Below are 25,014 nucleotides of genomic sequence, written 5' to 3' on the forward strand. Positions count from 1 at the left end.
GGCAAGGACTGAACACACCATCCCTAAGACAATACGCTACTATGCTCTGCTCTGCACCTGTGTTATGTTTTCCTGCTGACAAAGATGTTTCCTCTTTGTGGGCTGAGGATCTGCTTTGTTTCCATGACTCAGAGACTAAAATAGTAAAGCTGCCACCAACCCTGAACCAAGGCTCTTTGTAGTAAAAAAAAAAAAGAAGAAGAAGAAAGACAGAAAGAAAGAAAAGGAAAGAACCAAATACCTTCAAACATACAAACACATCAGCCAATAGTTAGGGAACTGGTGGCATGTGGATTACTCATGTTATAAAACTGGCACACAAATGTTGAGTGAGTGCAATTCCCTCTGCTTTGATTCTCTTGTTCCCAGCGTGTAACAAACGGAAATTGTAAAATTTGCACCGTGTCATTGGATACATCTTGTATTTACCATAAAGTAAGCTCATCATTTGAAAATGTGCAAACTGGAGGAGGAAGAGAGAGAAAAGACATTTACAAAAATGACACTGAGAATCTAAACATGTAATGCAACGGTTGTATGACATATTGGCATTTGCTTTGATGGCAATACAAAAAAATGACAGCATCAAGACAATAAATCACCACAGCATAGCCAGAGGATATTTATTCAAAGTGCATGTGATGTTGTCATGTTACGAATAAAAGAAAACTGAAATGCTATTTGGTGTAATTTTGTGGTCAGTCACTGTCAAAATATGTCTGAACAGAAAAAATATACTACTGCCCCCTGGTGGATTTAAAAGATTACTGCGATTGCTTCTTTCACATTAACTTATATTCAAATCCAGACTACCACTGTTACTACTAATCAGTCTATTTATTCCCCATTAATCCAGGTTAATTCCTCAGCCATATGTAGCTCACAGCAACACACCAAACACAAAACCAGACATGCATAAACTGATGATGTCTGAAGAATCCTGTTATAAAAAGGGTCAACAAGGTTTTTCATCTGTGTGACATACAGCAGCATTTTTTTTCCTTGGCAGGATTAATTTGTTTGCAAAATCCCTTTTTCAGTAACATAAATCAGGATAAACAAAATTTGGTTGTTTTTTTCTTTGTTACATTAGTAGTTCTTCAAGACTTTCCTGGTTTCAGTGCTTTCTTTGTTGTATTATTTCTTTGAAAGAAATTTCATTTTGTTTCCTGGAACAAAAAAAAGACACACACAAAGTGATCAAAAGTGAAAATGATCCCAAAACAATATTTTTCTCAAAAAAATTAAAGGAACAATTTGAAAGGTAACGTGGTAGGAATGAACGCATGCCATATCTTTGATCAAAATAAAAAGTATCAACCTACAGAGGGCTGCATTCAAAGAGATTTCAAAAATCAAATTGGAAAAAATGATGCAGCAGGTTTGTCCATTTTACTGAAATTTCATTTATTAACTCAAAATAGTAGTCAGTAGCTTGTATGGTGCCTGTGTGCTTGTATGCATGCCTGACAACGTTGGGGCATGCTCTAGATGATGTCCTGGAGGATCCCCTCCCAGGTCTGGACCAGGGCACCACAGAGCTCCTGGATGTGGGAACCAGCCAATGGTATCAACTTCTTCATCCTTCAGGAACTGTCTGCATACTCTGACCACATTAGGCTGGACCCACTACACCAATGTAATGTCTGACAACGGGTCTAAGGATTTCATCCCAATACCTAATGGCATTCAGAGTGCCATTGCCTATATGCCAGTCCTGCTGATGGGTTAAGAGCTCTCTAAAGTCTGTCTGCTATAATCTCCTCCATGCTCTTGAGACTGTGCAGGGAGACACAGCAAACCTTCTGGCAATGGCACGTATTGATGTGCCATCCTGGAGTAGTTGGACTATCTGTGCAGCCTCTGTAGGGTCCAGGTATCACCTCATGCTAGCAGTAGTGACACTGACCCTAGCCAAATGCAAAACTAGTGAAAAAACAGTCAACCTGTTGTTAATTTCACCAAAGCAACTGAAACTGTTTAACAACCCCCTCTGCTACTTAACTGACCAGATTAATATCCCAAAGGTTTCACTGACTTGATGTTACACTCACATTAAGAAGAGTTCCTTTAATTTTTTTTGAGCAGTGTATATAAAGCAGTTGTTTCCTTACCCAAGCCTTTGAGAAACCTGTTAACCCTCCTATGTTCATTATCATGGATAGAATCCAGATACTCTTGCACTCTCACTTCAAACAGTCCTGGTGAGATTAAAAGAAGCAAAACAAAAAAAATCATGAAGAACTAGAAGAACCCATCACCCATACCCATTAAATTTATCCATCCAGTTTCTCAAATTCATAGTAACCTGTCTGTAAAAGTCAGTCACCTATGGCCAATCTAGAGTCATCAGTTATTCTAATTATGATGTATTTGGACTGGAAGATGATGTAATACTTGGAGAGAACTGGAGGAAGTGCAAACTCCACATAGAAAGGCCCCAGATGAGGAGTTCTAGACCTCAGGCAGTCATTGACTGCAAAAGGATTCTGACCCAAGTATAAAAAATCTTTTGATTTCAAATTATATTACTTTGACCAATTACTTTTGAGCCTTTGAAAATGGGGGACACAACAACTCAAAGTGCTCTGAAGGCTTTACTATGAGGTAAAGACCCTACAGTATTACAGAGAAAACCCCAACAATCAGATGAGCCCCTATCAGCATACACTTGGCGACAGTGGGAAGGAAAAACTCCCTTTCAACAGGAAGAAACCTCGGGGAGAAAACACACTGTGGGACAAATTTCTGTTCTTTCTGCTGCGCCTCTGTACCTCTGAGAGCCTGCCTATGAAGCTCCCTCTCCTGGATGAACCAGCCAAACATCTGCGTCTCCATGAAGATCTCCAAGAAGCGGCGCACGGTTTTGGATGGGATGGCTTTGCGAAAACCCTCTCGCCGAAAGAAGGACGAGGCAGGGGAGGAGGATGAAGAGGAGTAGCCGTCCTCCCTTTCGCCGGTGATGAAGAGAGGATAGTGGCCTACCAGCTCCACAAAGAATCGAACAAAGGCCTCGGACACAATGATGCTAAGATGACCTGAGTCTGGAGACGGGATGTTAGACGTGGTAATATAAAACATAACAAAATCGACTTGCTGATCAACCTTTAAATAATGTTCAAAAAGATTTTTACAGAACTTTTTATCCTCTAGTTAGTCTTTCTATCCCTTTACCCCAGTATGAATTCTTTCATGACATTTCAAATTATTAGGGGATCAAGCCTTTGAACTACAGTGACTACTGACTTTTTCTCTGGCACCAACTAAAACCTGGTGGTAAACGTGGTAAATATACAGCAGATCCACATTAAAGCACATAAGCGTTGTCACCACAAGCATGTTTGTGTTCTAGGTTTAACCATAAAGAAGCCTCAAAGCCACCAAAGAAGCCTCTATGACACTGTAGAGTCATAAAAAAAGTCCTCAGTTTGACTCACCGCTGCTTGCATCTCCTCCTCGCTCATTAGCAAGCTCTCTTCGCCTCTCCAGAACGTTCTCCAGGGCCGTCTGAAGCTTAGGTGGCAGGATAGAGTCTTCATCGTCCAACTAAATGTGAGATAACAGGAACGAAAATGTATTCATGAAGTTTTAACTTATGGGTGACAGAAAACATCTTTTTTGTCCAGTGCTGGAAGCAGGCTTCTATAAGAAGTCACATACGCACTGACCATTAGAAAAACGATACACATTTAAGGCTTTTTTTTTTAAACCTTTGGCTACAACCCTTTTTTAAAAAAGTCTGGGTGAGGCTGAAACAATTTGATCTACACAGATACAGAGTGTGACAAACCATAAACACACACACGCCTTTAAAAATGTCTGACCTGTCTGAGAAATCGACTGCTCCCAAGATCCACAACCAGAACCTGTACACAGAAAAAAGGTTATTTCTCTATTGATCTAAGTAATGCACAGCAATGTACAGCAGCTCATAAGTAATGTATTCCTATATGACTGCAGTGACACTTGTATTGCTCCTCTGACCTCCTCCAGGGGCAGCTCAGTGAGTTGGGGCAGGGAGCTGGACAGCAGGCCCACAATGAAAGGGGTTGGTGTGCAGACGATGTCGAGCATAGCTGAGGGCAGCACGGGGATGTAAGTGTGCTGCCATACAAAGGGGTAGAGCAATGCCACGACTGCATGACAGCATTGGGAAAGAGTACTAAAGGAGGGAGCAGAGAACACAGCAGTGGAATATTATTAAATTGAGCTTTTAATGAATTTTAATGTTTAAAACAAACAAAACTGACTTTCCCTTTTAGTCTATATGAGACAAGGAGAGAATTGTCAGTTATTCTCACCGCATGAGGGCACCACAGTCTAAATAGAGACTAGCCATTCTCTAAAGTAATACCATTGCCCTGAGAGAAAACCAAGGCTACATACTTCTTTCATTTACATCACTGCACTTTGCATTCCTGTCTGCTACTACTGTGGCTGATCTTTCTGACTCCCAGTGGCTTTCAGCAGAGCAAACAAACCAGTCCCAACACGTCAACAACTCAGCTGGCCTTCCTGAAAATAGCTCTCTGGTATGTTCCCTGAATAAAACTGGGACTGCCTTAAATTTATTTAAAATTGTGAGTCTGGACCACCCACATATCCTGTAACTTTATCGTGAAAGACTCCTGCTGCTTTCAACTAATATTTGCCATTTTCATAACTGCATAAACAGTACAGCTTCATATTTTCGAACCAGTCAAAACAGCTATCCCATAGCTGGAAGGTATGGATTTCGGTGTACAGACAATATGGCTTAAATGAAGGGACAAACCTGAGCTTGTCTGCTGTGAAGATGACTCGCCTCTCTAGCAACAGAGAGCCAAAAACCCCGAGAAGCAGCCGCAGACTCAAGCAGGAGAACAGACATTCAAAATCCACATGCTCCAGGCGTGAGTCAGAGGGTCGACAGAGCTCCATCACCTGAGAAATCAACGGAGATTTGATCCTGTCAGCTTACTCAATTTAACACCAAAGTTGTGTCTGATAGACTGACGAATCCATTCCACCATTCAGTTCTAAATTTGTTCATTTCAAGTCATTTTGAACTACTGATCTGAACTACTTTCAGCTCACCATTTGTTAGTTATGGTTAGCGAACTGTATACGCTGTTCATCCATAACTGCTAGCTTACCTTTTTCTGGCCCTGCATCCTCTACCTATATCTACAACTCAGTTTAAAAACTACATATTCTGGTTAATAACCACTTCAAAGTTTCCCTCTTATTTTTAGACTAATTTTTAGTTTGTTTATCCATGCATTTATCTAGATATTTCAATTGTTAATCCTTATGTGTAGCTAACAATTTAAACTTAGATTTTCAGATTTTTTTTTATTCACAATTTTTGCTAACTGTTTCAGCTGTTAGCAAAAATGGAAAAACATTTAGCCAACAAATATTTAGTCAATTTTTTTTTGTTGGTCTTACATAGGTCTGATGTGAACTTTGGTCAAGAAAGTAAGTTACAATAATCAAGATGTGTAAGAAAAAATTTAGTAAAAGTTCCAAATTACTGGGTGACAATAAAGGTTTAAATTTTTTTGCCGTGTTTTTTAGATGAAAGAAACAAAACTGGATGAATTTTGTATAGTGAGATTTAAATTTAAATTTCAAAGTCTGGTCAAAAATCATGCCAAGGTTCTTAGCAAATGATTTGATTTGTGCTTAAGACTCCAAATAGTTGGAAACCACTGCTCAAATGGACTACTAAAGACATTTTTATCTATTTTATCTGACCTTTTCTTACAGTTTGTTACATTTTTTGGGGGGGGGGGGTGGTTTCACCGTCGCTCACCTCAGTGCCTGAACCAGGAAGAAAAGTTTTGATGGTGATGGTTTTCCCAGGAGCTGGAAACTGGGCCTCCATGATGGCTCTCATGAAAGGCTGGACCAAGGCAGGAGACAGAGCCCTGCGCCTCTCCACCTCATCCAGCACCTAGAATATGTGCATATAAAACAACCTTGATTTCATTTGTAATCTGTACTCCCCAAATTCCACCAATATATTAAGTTTCCTACCGGGGGGGCAGGACATTAGATCATGTGTACAGTAACATCAAGCAGGTCTACAGAGCAACAACACTCTCCCCAACTAGGACAATCTGACCACCACTCTCTGCTCCTCATCCCTCCTTACACCCCCGCTCAGGAAACAAACCCCTCGAAGCTCCTAGGTCATTAAATGTGGCCAGATGATTCTCTCCTCCAGCCACAGGACTGTTCTGATCTGACACACTGGTCCATCTTCGAACAGCAGGACCTGGAGACCTTTACTCAGTCTGTCCTTTTTCTACAGTAAGTGCTGCACAGAGAATGTGACAGTGACCAAAACCCATCTGTGTTTTTCCTACCCGAAAAACCTTGGATGATGAGTGATGTACAGGCTCTGATCACACTGATCAGACATGCTGTCACTCAGTACCAGATCCCCACAGGGCTGCGTTCTCAGCCCCCTACTGTACACATGACTGTACACCAACCCATCTAACCAACGTTATTGTCAAGTATGCTGATGAGACCACTGTGGTTGGGTTCATCTCTGACTTCAGGAGGCACAGACAGGTCCACCCCCCTCTCATCATAAATGGAGAACGTGCGGAATCTGTCTCCACCTTCATTTTTCTGGGCAACCACATCTCCACCGATCTCACCCAGAACACCAACACCCTGGTAAAGAAAGCCCCGCAGCGGCTGCACTTCCTCCATGTCCTGAGGAAGAATAACTGGGACCAGAAGCTGCTGCTGGCCTTCTACCGCTCCTCAGTGGAGAGCGTGCTCTCCTACTGCCTGGGTGTTTGGTATGCAGGAGCCACTACTGAGAACAGGAAGGCTGCACAGAGGATAATTAACACCACCCAAAAAAAAAAAATCAGTGGCTGCCCTCTGTCACCCCTGGAGGCCATCGCCAGATCCTCCTCTCTCAGCAAAACCAGAGCCATCATAGGTAATCCCTTGTATCCCGCCCACCACCTGTTTGACCTGCTGCAACCTGGTCAGTGCCTCAGGCCAATCAGGTCGCACACCTCCAGACTCACAAACAGCTTCTTTCCCTGGGCCATTCGGACTGTTAACAAGCACTATCCCCCCACACCCCACCCCTGCCCACTCACAATACTAATCTGCGCCATGGTCTGAGTAACCCTCATCACTCAGGCCACTCACATACAGACTCTTCCCACTATTTCCAAGCACTTTGTCTCCAATGTGTGTCTTTCTCTTTATTTGTATATATCCCTTTTGACTGTATATATTTCTCCTGTTTGTTATTTATTCCCGGTGTCTTACTATCTATACATTATTCCTACACAGTTGGTGTGGAGCGCCCATAATTTCGTTGTACATGGACAATGACAATAAAGGGTAATAAAGGGCAGAAATGCTATAACGGAGCAGTGATTTACCTTGGAGAACAAGTTGAAGCAGCCAAGATGGCTGACAATACAATAGACCTCTGGCAGACGTTTGCCTTTTCCACTAGGCTGTGAGAAAAAGATGAAAATATGACACATAATACTCACTAGTGTACTCCTAGACATGAGGACAGATTAGTATATAAATCAACAGTATTGCAATACACACACTCCTTCTACAGAAATGCATAAGCAGAAACACATGCGCACCCGCACATACACAGTTCCCAGTCTCACACATTTCCGCCCAGAGTCTGAGATGGGCTGTTTTCCCACAGGCGCAGGCACACTATTCTGGTATGCTTATTTACTCAGCCGTCATTGTGGTATTTAGCTACTTCCTGTTCGGTGACGGCACATGATTTCTATTTACCAGTAAACGCCGGCAGTATCCAAACCTTCGGCTCCCGTCCACTCCAGTCAAAACAAATGAGAACATCTCACTGTGAGGGATGAGCCACGACAAAAATGTAATTTAGTATATTTTTACTATTCAAAGAGAAAATACACATATACTGTAAAAGTCAACACTAATAATGAAATTGATAGTGTTTCCCGTGGTATAAAGAGTTGAATTTTCAGTGTTTATTATATTGAGATAATGTGGCGCCCTGTTCATTTCACCCTCCTCACCTTGGGTATCTCTCCACCGGCTCCCAGTCTTTAGCATCAGGGAAGCAGAACTGAGGAATGATCCTCAGTTGATCCTCCGTCTCCCTCATGAACTTGAAGGTTCGCTCCAGCTGCAGTTAAAATGAGGTGATAGACTTAAGATTAGTTACCACTTCCTGCATTTCTTCTTTTTTAATGTATTTGGTCTTAAATTAAACTACCACAAAAATGATCCATGATTCAAGGACCTTAGGAGGGAACTGCTGTGTGACCTCTGGTAGATAGTGCCCTCCAGCCTTTGCCTTCTGCAGCGACACAACCAGGAAATATTCAAAAAGTTTGCGCTGATGGAGCTCCTGTTCGAGTGAGTGTCTTCTGGTGTGGACCTGAGCCTGGCTCGGCTGGCTCAGTATAGATTTCACTGACACGAGACGCTGGCGGTGAGCTGGAAGAAAGGATGTAAGCCAGAGCACTATTATACACATCAGTGTGAAAAATAAAGAAATACTGACAGATAAATGAATAACTGGAACCCTACCTTTTGCTCTTTCTTCAATTTCACTCTCAGAGTCACTGTTCTCATCTGTTACTGTAAATTAAAACCCCAAAATACAAACTTACTAGACAGTAAAATAAATATTACAATCAATTTTCATTCCTTTTAACATCGTCACCTCTGCCCGAGCTTGTCTCAGCATAATGATAGATCCTTCTGAGATGCTTTTTCCTGGACCGAGTTTCGAATATGCTGTTGATCCTGAGTACAACCTGTCCAAAGGAATAAATAAAAATATGTCTCAGTGCCAACAAATACTACTACGTGATATCTGTGTCCAAAGAAGCTGTATCTGATATATATATGTGTCAGTGTTGTTCCAGGGTCATCGTAATTAATGTTGATCCACGTTCAGCATTGGAAGTAACCGATCACATTGTTATGACATCATAGTTTAGTGATGTGAAAAAAAAACCTGCTGATGTCAACTTAGGAAAATATCCAGAAACGGAGGCAGTTAGGATTGGAGTTGAGGGCTATGGTTATGGTGTGATGATGTTTCCATGTCACAAACTTATGACATCACAACAATGACTGGTCATTTGCAGAATTTGGATCAACATTTATTTTGATTATCCAGGAACAGCACCAACACAGAGATACTTAACCTAATGCAACGTTCAATTTGCTTCGGAAATCAGAACTGGGAGCAATGTCAGCCCCGACTTCAGTACATTCCAGTAGGAAAGTTGAAAAAGCGAGGAAAGGATTATTTTTGCTCTTTAGCGAGGTACAACTACTCATGCATCACTAGCAAAACAGTGCAGTGCTTGTTTTTTCCAATTAAAAACACCAAATCAGTGCCCAGCTGTTGTCATTCCAGTAAAAAACTAGTACTAACCATGCAGATTAGTCTGAAGCCCGGGCAAAATAGTACGTGCTTAATAATTTGCCAGGCTAAATAAAAGAAACCGACTGTTCACCATGGATGTGATAAGATTCTGCAGCAAAAAAAAAAACCATGCACAAACACAGACCGTCGGTATCCTCCGGCAGGTGCGGCTATAGGAATCCCCGGGCAGCCAGGAGGCTTGTTCAGGCCCGGTGGGGGTAGATGGAGGGCTGAGCTGGGGTGGAGATGAAACACCTCCACTGCTTCCAGTGCTATGAATCTGCTGGTTGGTTCTCCGCATGTCCAGCAGCTTAAAGCTTCTGCCTGAATTCTGCCTAAAGAACCCTGGTCTGGAGGCCTATGGACAGAAAAAAATAATAATAATAACCATAATTATGTCTAATTATTGAAACCAAATAGTTGCTGCTTCAAGTTCAGGGTATACTTTAACCTTAGCAGTGTCAGCACCAGGAGAGGAAGGTAAAGACTGCTGGGAGCATTGGCTCTCCAACTCTATATCCTCATACGGGTTCTCATTTGACGAGTCTGCAGAAAAACCAAAAGTGACGCATTTGGCGCAAGTTTTCAAGCATGTCTGATAATTGTGCACAAAGTTAAAATTATTCAACATTTCACAGTGAAGCAGGGCTGAAGTCCTGCCATGACACTTTGGACTTAATTTATGATGCAGTAAAAGTAGTTCACCTGGTAGTTTTGGGGAGGGTTTTTAACTAAAATTGTGCTCATACTTGATTGTTTTCTGCTGAATACTGTATCTGCACGTTACAATTAGCATGTAGAAGTGGAAAAAACTCAGCTCTGGAATCAGCTGCATCCCCTCTAACTACACTTCCACTACAATTTGCTCATAAAGGCATTCAATGCAGGACAATGCAGGTTGGTGTCTGACCCAGGATGTCTTCATAGTGATGTTCCTGAGACAGCGAGCGAGAGAAGAGCAGGCCATTTGACCCCGCAAGGTCCTCGAACTCAAAGGATCTCCTGTCATCATGAGATGAAAGCATGAGCATGAGCATTGCATACGGCTGGCATAACTTCACCAAGCAAATAATCTTTCTAATCCATGGATACCTGTTGAAGCTCTCCCGGACTCTCTCACCTCTGGGTCTTCCGTAGATGCCAGAGGGAGGTTTCAAGGAAGTTTTCGGAGCTACTGACGGCAGTGGTGGGAGGTTCCTCTGCCCTCTCCCTTGCCTCCTTCCCAGGGTGGCAGTAGCTGGGTGCTGGAAGGTTCGTTGGGGTTTAGGGACGGGGTTGATGGGGGGTGCACCTGGCTCGGTGTACACATTTTCATGCTGCTCCTTATTTTCTTTGGTCCCGGATCTTGCAACTGTGCTTCTTTGAGCTAAAGCTTCAGATTCGTTTTTCCTCACCTCCAGCTGCTTGTCCTTGCTCGGTGGGCTGAAGTAGTTTCCAAGCTCTGGGGGCGTTTTTCCATGGTTCCCCCCCATAGCCTCCAGCTTTTTAAAAAGACTGAATACAGCTCTCTTCTCATGACTCATCTGTTCTGCTGCTCTCCTGTCAATGCTTTTTTTCAGGGTTCCCACCTGCTGTTTATCTGTTGATGTAGGCGAACAGGGCCTTGAATCCCCAAGTTTTTCTACATTCTCTTTCTCGTGTTCTTGTTTTTCTTTGTGAACTACAACTCTTTTACAGTCTTCCCTCACTTGATTGTCACCAGACTTACTGATATTAAATGCTCCTCTTTGCTGTTTTGTAGGTTCAACCGGTGAACAAGGCCTGGAATCTCCAATTTTTCCTACATTTTCCTTCCTAAGATCCTGCTTTTCCTTAATCGCTACTTTTGTGCAACTTTCTGCACTTTGCTTGTCTTCTATACATTTATTGTTGCTTTTTGGCAGGGAGTCTGTCCTTTTTACACTGCTACTTTGGCCCACGTTATCTGAGGTTAGAGATGAATGAGTGGGTTCCTTGCCCTCCCATAGTGAAATCTTGTCCCTGATGCTACAGCCATTTGATCTGGGCAGCTTGACTCCTACTAAGAGAGCATTGTCATTGCTCTGAGGGTCAAAGGTCGACCTCCTCTGGGCCATCATGGATGATTCTTCCTTCTGGTTAATGAGGTTTTCCAGTGGGGTAAAGGGGTGTTTTGGTGGTCCCTCTCTTCTGTGCTCACCTCCCTTGTTTTCTACTGAAGCGAAACAGAAAGCACTTTCCCCCACCGGAGAGCCCCTCTTTAGCCTAAAAATAAAAATAGGAAATCATTTTAGAAATGCTTGAAATATAAAAGCACATAAGCAAATCGCACATTATCACATGATGCAAAGATAACTTCCAGGTTAATCGAACAACCCAAAATTTGTCTTGCACTGGCTGCTGTGCTCTGCAAGTTTTATGTCATTTTTTTTAACCGCATGTGGGTGTTTACACGTAGTTTATGCATGTCATATATTGTAATGATTGTGTGAACATCCCGCGACAGACTGGCGACCTGTCCAGGGTGTACCCTGCCTCTCATCCTAAGACAGCTTGGAAAGGCTCCAGCGCCCCAGGGGACCCTGAAAAGGATAAGCGGAAGCGAATGGATGGATTGTGGGAATGTATTTCACGTCGCCACGGCCAGCAGGAATAGAGGCCATAGAAAAGAATGGCTTTCAGAGCGCCGTTGTCTTTTTGTCGCCTAGTGTGTGGAAAAAAACCCTTAGCTATGATGCAAAATTGAAGCATCTGCAATAAAGTCAAATAAATATACCTTTCCACTTGGAAGAACAAAGAAAATATAAAGCGAACTGTAGGCTTTTGTAAATCTGTAGAACATAGCCTACCATCTCAAGCTCGGGTCTCCTGGAATAACACGTTAACATTTATTTGGATTTTTTTTAATGCATACTTTTCCACATTCACGAATTCAATCAGAAAAATAGAAAAAAATTGAATACCAATTAAACAATAACCTACTGCTACCAGAGTTCCCTGAACTTCCCAGTATGGTCACAGTGACTGCCAGCTAGGGGACATTCAGTCTTTTTCTGGACAGTGGGAAAATCCATCCTGAGAGTAAATGCCAGAGGACAAGCCTATGACCGAGCATCTTCTCATCGGCCTCGCTAAATAAACACATGCTTGGATTGGAGCCCATTTCATCAAACTGTTATGTTTTAATAAATAAACGGGAGGAAATGGGAAGCCCTAAGTTGAAAGACCTTTTCTGACTTTCCCTTAATGGATGTAATGATTAAAGGGCAGCCTAACAGGGTTTCTTATTTTCTCAAGGCTCAGGGAGAAATTTGTGAAGGCCCGTGTCCTATTTTAATGCCTCACTGGTAAACCTGGTCAGATACAAACCTGTTGACAGATGAGTTGATGTAATCTTGCTTTGTTTTCATTCTCTCAGTGGCCTCCATGATCACTGCACACCTGGGAGAGAGAGAAAGAGAGACATAGAAGCAACTTCTGTCAGCATCTTCTCTGATTTTGCTTGTTCGTTGAGTTGCACATTAGCGGTTGTTGTGGTTTTGCTCCCACTGACAATAGCTATCCGGCTTTACACTTTTATATAGTCTTCACATTGCATTCTTAGTAGGACATCCGTTGGTAAGATTAAACATTAAACTGGTAAACTTCAGCATTCGAGCCACAGGACAGCTGGGCAAAATCAAAGAAACTATGACATCCAGGGACTCAAGTGCAACTCCCCGAAGTAGTTCATCACACTAACTAACACTTCATTCAGCAGTCATTTAGGGCCTGCCTTTTTCTTTCCTCTCCTTTAGTGTATTGTAGTATGCTCATTTTTCCACCACTTTGTCCTCACAGGAGGCGAACATTTGACCCCTGCAGTGACAAAGCTGCTGTGCAAATTCTCGGACTTTCACATCTTCGAGGTCAATGTTCTTGCAGTTCAGCGTCCTCTAAAACAGGGCTTGGTGATTTCCCATATGTGAGGCCCCTGCCATCATTTGTTTATTGATATACACTCCAAATGATATGACAGATGTGCATAAGGACTACATACCACCCTTAAGGCTGTAGGGTAGCTGACTGGCTATAAAAAAAGCCATTTAGAGCTACACCATTTACTAGAAGATACATCCTAGCAACAAGATACACGATACTAGTTAGAATTAGAAACACACCACTTTAATCTTACTTTCTTAGCAAACATACAATCAGTGGCCCCTTTAGGTACATGTTGCTAGTACCAGGCTGGATCCCTTTTTACAGTCATGGCCTTAATTCTTCACCGACAAGGTGCTGGAAATGTCCGTCAGAGATTTTGGCCAGGTAGGCTGTAGTGTTTAAATGATGCTCAGTTTAAAGTGTGGCTAGAAATATCCCCCAAATCACTACACTACCAGAACGAGCCTGAACTGTTGATCCAATGCATTATGGATCCATGCTCTTATGTCTTCTGATACTACCAGCTCAGTGTCACAGTAGAGGATTTTTCAGTTATCTTTTGTCCACTTTTGGTGAGCCTGAGTGAACTGTAACCTCAGTTTCCTGTTTTTAGCTCACAGGAGTGGCACCAGGTATGGTCTTCTGCTGCTGTATTCTGTATTCTGCATACCTTGATTGTAACACATGGTTATTTGTGGTAGTGTTGTCTTATTAAATTGAAGCAGTCGAGCCATTCTCCTCTGACCTCTGGCATCAACAAATGGATTTTTGCCCAGAGAACTGCCGCTCACTGCATACTTTCTCTTTGGTGTGTGGGAATGAGTAGAACAGCAGTTTTGGAAGTACTCGACGGGCCCGTCTGGTATCAACAACCCTTTTATATTCAAAGTTACTTAAATCACCTATCTTCCTCATTCTGATGCTCAGTTTAAACTTCAGTAGGCCATTTTGACCATGCCTAAATGGCTCGAATTGCTCTTATGTGACTGGCTGATGAGATATTTGTGTTAACAAGCAGTTCAGCAGGTGTGTCAAACAAAGCGTAGGACAGTGAGTGTATATTTAGATATAGTGAAATTATATTCTGCAGTAATCTGTTTCTTCTAGCAAAGACAAAGTCATTGGCACAGTGCATATTCTGCTGAAATCAGATCATTTCTAAAAATATCTCCTTTCAAATTAAAACATTTAATCAGTTTCTTACCTCCTTTCGCTGCACAGTTTTCATGTGTTCATCAGTGGAATGGGAGCACAGTGCATCCCATGCTGCTATAACAGTATCCATTGGTATAACCTCCAAAACAGCTGTAGTGTACAGTTTATATGTCCAGGTTCAAATAGATTTTCTAAGCCTTGAAACAATTCATCGACTGCTTATCTTAGTGAGCCTTGAAGACATAGTGCTGAACGTGCCCTCCTCTCCCTGCCTTGCCTCTAATCGTCAACTTTCATTCACCCTCTCTCTCCCCTCACCCTGGATATGACTTCCTCCCTCTCTCTCCCTCTCTCTCTCTCTTTCTTTACTGTTGATTCACTTACAGCTGGCTTCAGAAACAATCTGTGTACAAATGAATGGATGGATGGATGTCTCCTGATGCTAACTGAAACTATTTCATCCCATATTTTACATCGACAAGCTGTGTGGAAATTTGTGGAATGTGGGACAGACATCATCATATTACGGCATTTCCCTCCAAATCTGAAATTCACTGGAACTGTTTTTCACTCCAGCTGCTCGTGCAGCTGCACAACCCCCCTCCAATGATTTCCAATGACTTTACGTTCACTTTACGTTCACTGAAATTGATAGGAGAACATGGAAAAAAGGAAATTCTACATTTGTTTGTACTTTTGACTGTCATTATGCAAATGTTTGATATAAATATTTATGCGTGTGTTTATTTACATTTGCTACATATAAGCGTGGATTTACATCCTCCAACTTTTAAACTTCAATTTTACTCAAATCTTTTAGCACCACACACAACGGCGAACTACGTTGCTCTTGCACGTGAACAGACGTGAACCTTCGGATCTTTGAATATGAAGAAGCTAGAAGGCTTTGTAAAAGTATTACATACATATGTATCAGCTATACGATATGATAAATCTACATAATTGTCAAATGCTTACCAGAAATGTAGTGCTGTCCAAGTTCAAGTGCTGCAACCCTGCTGTAAACTGACTTTTTTGGCGCTGCAGCTTTTAAACTGTAAATAAATTTGCTTGTAGCCAATGAAAGTTGGGTTCTTACGAACAAGTGGTACAGCAGCAGGTGAAATGTGAGCAGCTGGTTCACTTTTGTTTTCAACAGTCATTCCCAGCTGTTATTTTTTGGACGGTGGGGAGAGCTGTAATTCCACTCCTGTCCTACTGGTGGCAGCAGCGCGCCTTGACGCTCTGCGAACTTTGACGTTTGGAGTGACGGGGCAACCCACAGTAAACACAAAACTGACGCTTCACCAAGAGCAAGCTAGCCAACGGGACTCAGAGCTGAAAGGTCAGCATATGTTCTTGTTTCTAAAGAGTTAGTAGCAGTCAGCTGTTTTTTCGAAGATGCTTGTGGTGATTTTTAAGGCGCAACGAACCCGGAACTGACTCGAAAGGCTCGAACCAGTATGTGCCTTGTTACTAAGAAAGCCGAGGTGGAGAGAAACTGCTCTGTAGGTGTAGCAGTAGCTTCTTTTCATAAAAGAAATGTTAATTCAGTTGGCAGAACAACAGTGGAGGGTTTGTAACTTCAGTGGCAAGATGTGTCGTTGATCCACGAAGACGTAAATCATTATTTAACCACGGAGTCTATAAAATTGTGATTGCATAGTTCAAAACAAAAGCCCGTCTGTTCCGAGCTATTGAAATTTGTCAGCACAGCACGTCTCGGTCATATTCCTCCAGTGTGCTGTATTAAGTGCACAGCATAGCCCGCACTGCAGACAAATTTTTTGTTAAATCCTATTTGTCTTCTGGGAGCTTGTCAGACACTTTTCTCTCCTATATGAAGGTTCTATAGCAGCAAAATTAATGAAAAGAGGATTAAACTTGCCCATGCGCCTCATTTGCCGTTGTTACAGAGTTTTGTTTTTTTATTGCATCCAGTTTAAAACTTGAGTTTAAACAAGATTGTATACAAACTGTTGTAGATACTGTGTAATAAATGTTGTCTGCCGGCCCTCAGGATTTCCCGTGTCAAGTACTCGAAGTTACTTTCATTTTTATTTTTCACATCTGCTTTCGACCACTTTTATCAAATGTGTGGAGGGTTAGAAAATTCAGATCTCAAACTGACTTCGAGAAATTGGTCCAAGCATTCATATAGTCATGCATCAGCAGCGAACCAGAGTTTTGCCATCAGTTCGGTCCGTGTATTCTGAGCTGGTAGAGATGAAGCAAAGCAGTGTTACAGCTGAACAGGATGGAATGAAGACAGTCAGTGCACACTGGGTCCATTGAGCCCTCTGTTTTTTTAAGGCAACACACAAATCCCAGCTTTCAGACGAGGTGCATTACTTCATATTTATCTTTTAACCTATGGGGACATAGTTCTTTAACAAGAAAGTACTGACTGGCTGTCATTGGAATTATCAGAGACCTGAAACGAATTAATGAGCCACAATAATATTTACCCCACAGTCTCCATTGAACTATAGACTGTATATGATAGCTGGATGTACCCACCATGTGGATAGTGAGGTCAGGGTGTATTGGTGTGAAGCTTTGAGCAGAGTGATGTCGCCCATCTTGGTGTTTTAAAACCAGGGCCGAGCACCACAATGGTCAGTCTTGTTAAGCCTGCCCTAAAGAAAACCCTGTTTTATGGTTGTTTTTCACTTTTGTTGGGATCAAAATTTACAACACAAACAGTGTGTTTTATTAGATAAAACTTGTGACTGTCAGCTGAAACCATAAGGAAAGTGTTTACACAGGTGATAGATAAGGGGAGCTGAGGGGTTGTTTTCCCTTAGGCTTCTGTAAAATCTGCCTTCTTCATGTAATCAGAGGAGTTTCCCCTGTGGTCTGTGTCTGCAGTCCTGTCCTGTAATCAGTGCTGAATGTTAAATACGATATTTAATTTGACATTGGCTTTCTTTCTTCTCCAGGCACGCGTAGTGATGTGTTTGACCCATGTGGTATAGTGGAAGACTCTAGCTGAACCTCCTCCCTGTCCTCGAAGACCTTCACCAACACCTTCCTCCTCTTTCTTGTTTCGGCCGCCCCTGTGATGCCTCCATCATGCTGTGCCTCTCTGTCACAGTACACTCATCATCATCTGGTTGTCTTTCTTCTCACCTTCTTTAGGTAATTTGGAGTCACCCCGCCCTATAGAACTTCCTGTAAGCCTTGAGTAGGAATGCAAATGTCAACCTGTGCCGGTGTCTAGATAACATTGTGCTACCTGAGATATCCACAGACTAACAGAAAACTGACGAGAGCTGCACAATGTAGCAGAGAACGGTTTCTGTGTTTGTTTATATTTTTAATCGGCCACTTGAAACTGTATCTGGAATGATGACATTTACACACATTTTTTGCAGCAGTTTTAATCCCAGTTTCTGTAGTTAATGTTTATAGTGTTTAATCATGTACCGCCACTTTCAGAAACTATAGTAACTGTATTCCGAATGATGACATTTACTTTGTTGAAATAAATGGAATTTTTCCCTGTTTCATATTGTCAGTTTGGGTTTGTTTGACAGCCCAGGCAGCGTTACGTCCAATCTAGCCACATAGTTAAGCTTTTTGTGTTGTTGTGCTAATGCATGGCATAGCTCTAAAGCATGTAGCCTGATGGGCAGTGTCAGGGAGAATGGACTAATACCCGATCTGTGAGAGGGAGGGAAATCAGCTCAGGAGCTGGAAGCATGTAAATATAATAATAACCACAGCAGCCAAGAAGAGTGCCTGAGGAGCCCATTTGAGACAAAAGTCTGGAGCTTGGAAGCATGTAATATCTGTCTTGTTTTATTATCATACTCTGAAACACATTAGAGTGTCTCTCTGTCTCCGCAAGCAAAGGAAGACAACAAAGTAAATGTATCCCCAGCCCGACACGAACCCGGACGTTTTCTCCCTGTTTATTAACAGTTAAATCACAGCAATAGGACATTCATGTAGTAAACAGCATGATTTTTAAGTATAAAAGTCATATTGAATAACGTAACTGCACATCCCTATTCACTGTGGAGGTTTTTATTTCCCAACACTGTTGTGCATGTGAGCTGTGAGGTCAAGTTAAAGATCTATGAGAGATTAACAGCTCAGACTATTTTTGTTTTATTATCATACTACATAACGTAAATGTAGTTTTTGTTTTTTTTTTTCTTTTATTTAATGCAAACTGCACATCTATTCAAAGGTTTATTAGTTGTTCCTGTATTCATGTCGTTTTGTGTTTTCTTTTATTTAACAAATCTAGCAAAGAAATTCATGTCGTTTTAAATAGCCAGTGTGTATCATATAATAGGCTTTGCTTTATTTTGGCTCAAGTAAAAGTCATATAGAACAATTGCTGTAGCCATGGCATCGAACATTTGTGCTTGAAATCTTTATTACAAGCAAAAATTTGTCTTAAGCATTCATTTGTTTTGGAAGTGGATTTTGTTTGGGTTTTTTTTTTTTTATTTTCATTTTTAAGTATGTAATTTCAGTGTTTCTTGCACAGCTGAAATGACATTACTTTGGAATTTAACCTTTTTATTTACAACTAGAGAGCTGTTGTACCCAAGAACCCTCAAAAATCCATGTTCAAAACAAAAAGCATGTTCAAAACTCATAACTGTAACCTTTAATTGATCCATTATATTAAATAAATAAGTATGAAATAACTGCGCTGCACTTTCAGTAAATGTTTGTCCTCATATGCTTTGTCATTCCTTTCTGAGTAAAACTGCTTTCTGTCTTTCCAGCTATGTGTTGCTGCATGCGTCCAGGAAGACATTCAGCAATGTGAAAGTGAGCATCTCAGCTCAGTGGACGCCTTCCATTCTTAATGACAGCTCACCCGCCTTCTCGCCTGGCGAGGTAATGAGCATACAGCACAGAACAATGTGTCTCCCACATATACAACGCTGAAATTAAAATAAGTCAGAATTAATTTGGCTGGCCACAATTCCAAAGTAAAGCCTTTTTTTAAAACTTTTTTTGTGTTATTGTTTCTTACTGTGCACACTTCAGTAAGTTAGCTTATCTGCAGTTTAACTTAATCCCTGATGCACAAAAGCAAAACTTTTACAGTCACATCCTTGGTCTAAGAGCCTGTATGAACTCTGCATAGTCACGTTTTCTCTGACTGTCCCAGACATGGCAGGATAATCGTCTGTTTGAGGATGAAAAGCAGGCCACTCTGTTTCTGGGGATTCTGGACTCCATCTTCCTCTTCTCATATGCATTGGTGAGTACATGATTTTCATTGTTTATTAGGAAGCACACAAATTGGTAAAACTGTGAGCAGAAGATAACTTTGTGTATGGACTCTGTGCCAAGTTGGGCCTGCATTTACTCAGGAATGGAAATCATTTGAATCATCTGGTGACCTGTGTGGGTTATGATAAGAGTAAAACAGAGGCCAGCGCATCTCAGTAACACTAAGTATCAGATTTGTTCTTGGAATGCACTGAGAAGTACATCATGCCTGTAATTTGAACAAAATCAGATCAGACTTTTATTTATTCATTCATTTATTTATTTATTTTCTCCACACAGGGTCTGTATCTGAGTGGTGTGATTGGAGACAGAGTGAACCTTCGCTATGTGCTCTGCTTCGGCCTGTGTGGCTCTGCTGCAGTGGTTAGTACATAGTAGAGAATTATATGATTGATTATTAGGCCGGTGGTTTTTGCATTAATCATTGCTGGCATCCGTATAAAACCCACACAAAAACTAAAGTTTCTGACAACTATAACACCAAACACTCAAGACAGCTGTGCATGTTTCTGCAGGAGTTTGTGTTTGGCACTCTGACTGAATGGCTCCACATCTACAACCTCTACCTGTACAGCAGCCTGTGGGTGCTGAACGGCCTGCTGCAGTCGGCCGTCTGGCCCTGCGTGGTGGCCGTCATGGGCAACTGGTTCGGGAAGGCGGGGTGCGTGTCATTTCTGTGAATGTCATTATCTTTGCTTTAACGGCTGCCAGATGAGTTTGGATCACAGGCACAGCATCTGTCCAACCCAGAAATATTAGTCAGGCTCATATTTGCCAAGTCGACCTTCATGATACACACCCAAATGGAAATACAGATGCTCACACTTGCCATCAATAGCCTCCATTCACTGGTGCCACAGTGAGAACATAGGCCTATTTAGACTCAATTTTGCTCTGCAGCAGGGCATATTCTGCTCATATTAAAAACTGCAAGTGACAGAGGTATCTCTGAAGTTTCCCTTAAAATACTTAAAGCTGTTCTATAAATAAACGTAATGCCATTTATCTCTTTTTCAGCCGTGGTTTTGTGTTTGGCCTGTGGAGTGCATGCGCCTCTGTAGGCAACATCCTGGGTGCTTTCCTTGCTTCCAGTGTTCTCAAATATGGATATGAGGTGAAGCATACATAGACAAACATGTTTTATTGTTGCCCCCCCCCCGCCCCACTTAACATTGCCAACAACTAAGCACTGAAATAATGTGCTGACTGTTGCTGTGTGCAGTACGCCTTCCTGGTGACCTCTGTTGTGCAGTTTGCGGGAGGGGTGGTTGTGTTCTTCGGCCTGCTTACCTCCCCAAAGGAAGTTGGTAAGGACTTTAGGAACCATGTTAGATGTTAAAAATGTAAAAAATGTGCAGGGTGTTAGTTTTGGGGGGTTTATGTTTTTGCATGCTTTAAATATATTAAGGTGACTCAAAGGAGTTCCCAGAATGCTGCATATGTGTTCATATTCTCCATAATGTTTGAAAATTTATAACCCTCATTTCTTCTTAATATGTTGGTGCATATACTATGTGATCAGATTTCAGCTTGTTTTACAATACCACCCAACTTTGTATGTTTACTTTTTATAACCTCTTTCCATGAGAAGTGTGAACTCGTCTTTACCTCAAGTAGAAACAGTTTGAATAAGCTAAACTTTTGATTACATTTATAGTCTCCTTTAATGTGTGTGTGTGTCAGGTCTGAGCTTGGAGTCAGAAACTGGACTCGGCCCCATTGAGACAGACACAGACAGCCACAAGCCTCTGATGAGCGACGAGGAGGATGAGGTGGAGGTGGAGGTGTACGGCAGGCGAGGCCAGTCTGTCGAGCAGCCTGTCGAGCCTCCAGCCGAGTCTCCACAAGCCATCGGCTTCTTAAAGGCTTTCTGTCTTCCTGGAGTGTTACCTGTGAGTGTGAAGAAGACGAACTATATAAAACTATATAACTATGTTGTTATAGTGTGATGACTTTGTCTCGCTTGCACTGCAGTATTCCCTGGCTTATGCATGTCTGAAGCTGGTCAACTACTCCTTCTTCTTCTGGCTTCCCTTCTACTTGAGCAACAACTACAAGTGGAAGGAAGCCCAGGCCGACCGCCTGTCTGTGTGGTATGATGTCGGAGGAATCATCGGTAAGCAGCTGCTTGAAAAAAAAAATTCTATTATAAAACTGAGGTTTGACTTTCTATTTTGAAAGAAACAGTCAGTCATCCCTGTGACTAAACACTCAGGCTTCTCTGAACACTCTTTCCAGAATTTTCTTTCCCAACTTTTGGCTCTGCAATGATAATCCTGATATGGTCATCTCAGATCCCTCCCGCTGTTTACACTTTGTTTGCAAGGGGCAACCAATCAGGGCAAATTTTACTTGAAGGAAAGTATGTAAGGAGAGGAACTAAAACAGCTTGTTTCAGAGAGCTGATGAGCTGGGAACCAGTGTGAGATTGTTTGGAGCTGGGATCAATGCAAAGCTGCTCTTCTAGAGTCCAAGAATAAAACCATGGAGCTGGTAATGAGCATTAAAGGTCCTGTTTAAAATCACTTATCACTCATCATTTTGTATGATGCTTTAATGCAGTGGTTCTCTAACGGTAGGGCATGCAGCCTCTGGAGGTGGGGGCACCATCAGATAAGCATAACTTGATTTGGATCCTTCATCCATCTATTTTCTTCCACTTGTCTAATTCAGTGTAGGGGGCGGGGCTAGAGCCCATCCCAGCTGTCATAAGGTGAGAGGCAGAGTACGCCCTGGACAGGTGTGCAGCACGGCTGATTTTGATCCTTGCTGTACTTAATGGTGTTAATGATGTGTGGTGTGAATATTTATTTATTTTTGGCAGGGTCCTAAAGTGGAGCTGTAATGTATGCAGCCCCACGTGTAATGTATTAATTGGTAAATAACTTTGCAGTTTGTCAGTTCCTAATTTGCCTTGATCATGCTGTTTTTTGTATCAGGAGGAACACTTCAGGGTCTGATCTCTGACTTTATGGGGAAGAGAGCGCCGGTGCTGGTTGTCAGTCTGATGCTGGCAATCGGAGCCCTGGTGGGATACAGCCGTAAGTACATGCACGTCATCTAACAACAGCTCACGATCTGATATCTTCTTCTTCATAATAATAAAAACAAAAAAAACTGCATTTCATGAGTCAAGGCGTCAAACTCACAATAACACTTTAAGGTTTAAAATTCACACGATTAATTTTGTGTTTAAAATCCACTCTCTCAGGATCACCTAATGACCAGGTGATAAACGGTGTGCTGCTAGCTATTACCGGATTCTTCATTGGTGGGCCGTCCAACATAATCAGCTCGGCCATATCTGCTGACCTGGGCAGGCAGGATGCTCTGAGGGGCAGTAAGGAGGCCTTGGCTACTGTTACTGGTATAGTGGATGGAACTGGAAGTATAGGAGCTGCTGCAGGACAGGTAAAGATGAAAAAAAAAATCAAATTGGAGAATTAAACAGAATGAATTTGGCAGCATGAGAGCATGTTTGCTTCCACTGATGCCTTTTTGTGACACAGCTATGACATTGACTGTATACACACGAGTGATCAGACTGACCTTTAATTTGACCATTTTCTCCCTCGTCGTGTAGTACTTGGTGTCTCTGATAGAGAGCAAGCTGGGCTGGATGAGCGTGTTCTACTTCTTCATTGTCATGGTAAGATAATTCTTATCCTTAAAAGGACAAAATGTGTTAAATAAGACTTTAACTTTGAATTAATCAGAAAAGTCTTTACTGAGGTCGTAAATCAACTAAGATGTAAGCTGGATTTCTTATAAACTCCCCCTGCTGACCATCACGAAGCATGACACTTGGTTGCACTTTTCAGTCCAAGAGATTCCGTCCATCTTTTATATACAGTTTGTGCTTGTTGCTTAAGGTTTCTTCTCTTCGTGTTACAGACTGCGGGCAGCATTGTGTTCATCACTCCCTTGCTTGTCAGAGAGCTGCGGGCCATGTGGACAGAGAGGCGAGCGCGGCAAAGGCAGCTGTAAAAGATCTTAACCACCATCAGTTTTTACTCTAATCAGTGACAGTGCAGCAGATCTGGTGTGATTTTGTGGTTGTTGAAAGATGATGCTACTTACAGTACATGTAAGATTTGGAGTTTAAGCTGAAGTCCTTGCCTTAAGAAGAAAAAAACCCCAATAGGTTGTACTGTTCTGTATATTCAGGGCTTTGTAAAACATCCCAGAATGTACTAATGTGTATATTTTAAGGGTTTAAATGGATGTGAATGTTGATGTATTTGAATCAGTGTTGCCAAGTATAGAAACTAAACCTTCTTACCGTAAAGATCAGACTCTTTGAGAAAGCTTAATGCCTAAGGAATGTGAACAGTGATTGTAAAGTAGAACTCTGTGATCAGTTCTTGTAGATATGTATCATATTTTAGTCATTTTAAATATTGCACTATGTTCTTCTCACAGTAATCAGGCACAAGCCTTAAAACATTTTAATGAATCACTTTTAGAGGTCTGGGAAAGTTCCAGATCACTGCCAGTTAATCTCACCTGTGTACAGTTTTTTGTAATCGTGTTTTAATGTTGTACTGTAAAGCCTTTTCATGGCAGGGGGCTGGTTCTCTTCATTCTGTGTACATTTGATTTTTATTGTTCCCTTTTCCATTTACTGTTTGCTCGAATGTTTACACCTTAAGTTTTAGTGTCTTAACTTGCACACATGGGCAGAAATGTTCTTAAACTCTGTGTTAACAGCATAACATGCCTTATTACTGTAAAACACACTACCATGGTGGAAAGGTTTGCCTGTGTGCAACAGAAGCCCTGCATATGTTTTAAGCGATTTTTAACTGTAAATCCATGTAGATTATATCCATATTTAGGTTTTAACAGCCTGTGTAGGTGAATATGTTTAATTCAGATGCAATGATATCTGCAAGGTGGGCAGTTTGTTGTGGTTAAGATGGTTAATTTAGCTGCACACTTGCATATAGCTATATAGGAATGTGTAAAGCACATTTAGGAATAGCTATTGCAATTTTATTTTATCATGTTAAGAAATTTTCTTTGTCTCATGAAAATAAAAAATCATGAGATTCCATATAATCTTTAACAAATGTAATGTTTTTGGTTTTAAATAAATGCAATTTTCATTTCATGGATGGTTTGCTGTCTATGCAGTGTTGTATCAAATCCACCAGGGGGTGCTCTGAATGCAAACTTAAACCTTCACTTCTTTTTCTTTCCCGTTTAAGTAGAAACAAGTGTTGTGCTGGCAATTTCAGGTTTATATGCATAGAATTCATAAACATTTAACTGACTGGAGCACATTAAAACACCAACAA

The 25,014-nt window shown here is 41.6% G+C and overlaps 2 protein-coding genes across 8 annotated transcripts; one reads left to right on the forward strand and one right to left on the reverse strand.

Moving 5' to 3' along the window:
• Window positions 1-609: 609 nt before the first annotated feature.
• LOC116328755 (DENN domain-containing protein 2A-like) lies at window positions 610-15,628 on the reverse strand. 5 transcript variants are annotated; one of them, XM_031750622.2, is made up of 20 exons: window positions 15,428-15,628; window positions 12,740-12,811; window positions 10,505-11,635; window positions 10,323-10,414; window positions 9,864-9,958; window positions 9,558-9,770; window positions 8,699-8,792; window positions 8,563-8,613; window positions 8,273-8,469; window positions 8,046-8,155; window positions 7,786-7,855; window positions 7,404-7,481; window positions 5,798-5,938; window positions 4,775-4,923; window positions 3,985-4,162; window positions 3,825-3,866; window positions 3,438-3,546; window positions 2,775-3,044; window positions 2,115-2,201; window positions 610-1,169 (listed from the first exon to the last, which is right to left on the reverse strand). In XM_031750622.2, exons 2-20 carry the CDS (start codon window positions 12,796-12,798, stop codon window positions 1,138-1,140), a joined length of 3,198 nt encoding a protein of 1,065 aa, XP_031606482.1. In that variant the 5' UTR covers window positions 12,799-12,811; window positions 15,428-15,628; the 3' UTR covers window positions 610-1,137. The 5 variants fall into 5 exon arrangements, with proteins under 5 accessions (XP_031606482.1, XP_031606481.1, XP_039457433.1 ...); XM_031750621.2 differs by lacking the exon at window positions 15,428-15,628 and adding an exon at window positions 14,499-14,708; XM_039601499.1 differs by lacking the exons at window positions 10,323-10,414; window positions 15,428-15,628 and adding an exon at window positions 14,499-14,708 and having other exon boundaries at window positions 11,571-11,635.
• A 50-nt stretch (window positions 15,629-15,678) lies between these two features.
• slc37a3 (solute carrier family 37 member 3) lies at window positions 15,679-24,829 on the forward strand. Of its 3 annotated transcripts, none has more exons than XM_031750573.2 (14): window positions 15,679-15,794; window positions 17,392-17,590; window positions 19,198-19,312; window positions 19,590-19,682; window positions 19,994-20,077; window positions 20,230-20,375; window positions 20,732-20,828; window positions 20,937-21,021; window positions 21,398-21,606; window positions 21,689-21,830; window positions 22,654-22,755; window positions 22,926-23,125; window positions 23,298-23,363; window positions 23,609-24,829. In XM_031750573.2, exons 2-14 carry the CDS (start codon window positions 17,514-17,516, stop codon window positions 23,699-23,701), a joined length of 1,509 nt encoding a protein of 502 aa, XP_031606433.1. In that variant the 5' UTR covers window positions 15,679-15,794; window positions 17,392-17,513; the 3' UTR covers window positions 23,702-24,829. The 3 variants fall into 3 exon arrangements, with proteins under 3 accessions (XP_031606433.1, XP_039457434.1, XP_039457435.1); XM_039601500.1 differs by having other exon boundaries at window positions 15,776-15,910; XM_039601501.1 differs by lacking the exon at window positions 15,679-15,794 and adding an exon at window positions 15,819-15,957.
• Window positions 24,830-25,014: the final 185 nt, after the last annotated feature.

This window comes from Oreochromis aureus, linkage group 17 (assembly GCF_013358895.1).
Source record: "Oreochromis aureus strain Israel breed Guangdong linkage group 17, ZZ_aureus, whole genome shotgun sequence".
In the NCBI taxonomy this organism is placed as follows: Eukaryota; Metazoa; Chordata; class Actinopteri; order Cichliformes; family Cichlidae; genus Oreochromis; species Oreochromis aureus.

Bases quoted from the DNA above. Each gene is read 5' to 3' on its own strand.
- LOC116328755 (XM_031750622.2), bottom strand. From the start codon at position 12,798: ATGGAGGCCACTGAGAGAATGAAAACAAAGCAAGATTACATCAACTCA. The intron at 8,793-9,557 runs GTCTGTGTTTGT...TCCTTTGGACAG, and splicing joins CCTGCCGGAGGATACCGACG to GTTGTACTCAGGATCAACAG. The intron at 3,547-3,824 runs GTCAGACATTTT...TCTCACATTTAG, and splicing joins GCAGTCGATTTCTCAGACAG to TTGGACGATGAAGACTCTAT.
- slc37a3 (XM_031750573.2), top strand. From the start codon at position 17,514: ATGCCTCCATCATGCTGTGCCTCTCTGTCACAGTACACTCATCATCAT. The intron at 20,376-20,731 runs GTGCGTGTCATT...TCTCTTTTTCAG, and splicing joins AACTGGTTCGGGAAGGCGGG to CCGTGGTTTTGTGTTTGGCC. The intron at 21,831-22,653 runs GTAAGCAGCTGC...TTTTTGTATCAG, and splicing joins TGATGTCGGAGGAATCATCG to GAGGAACACTTCAGGGTCTG.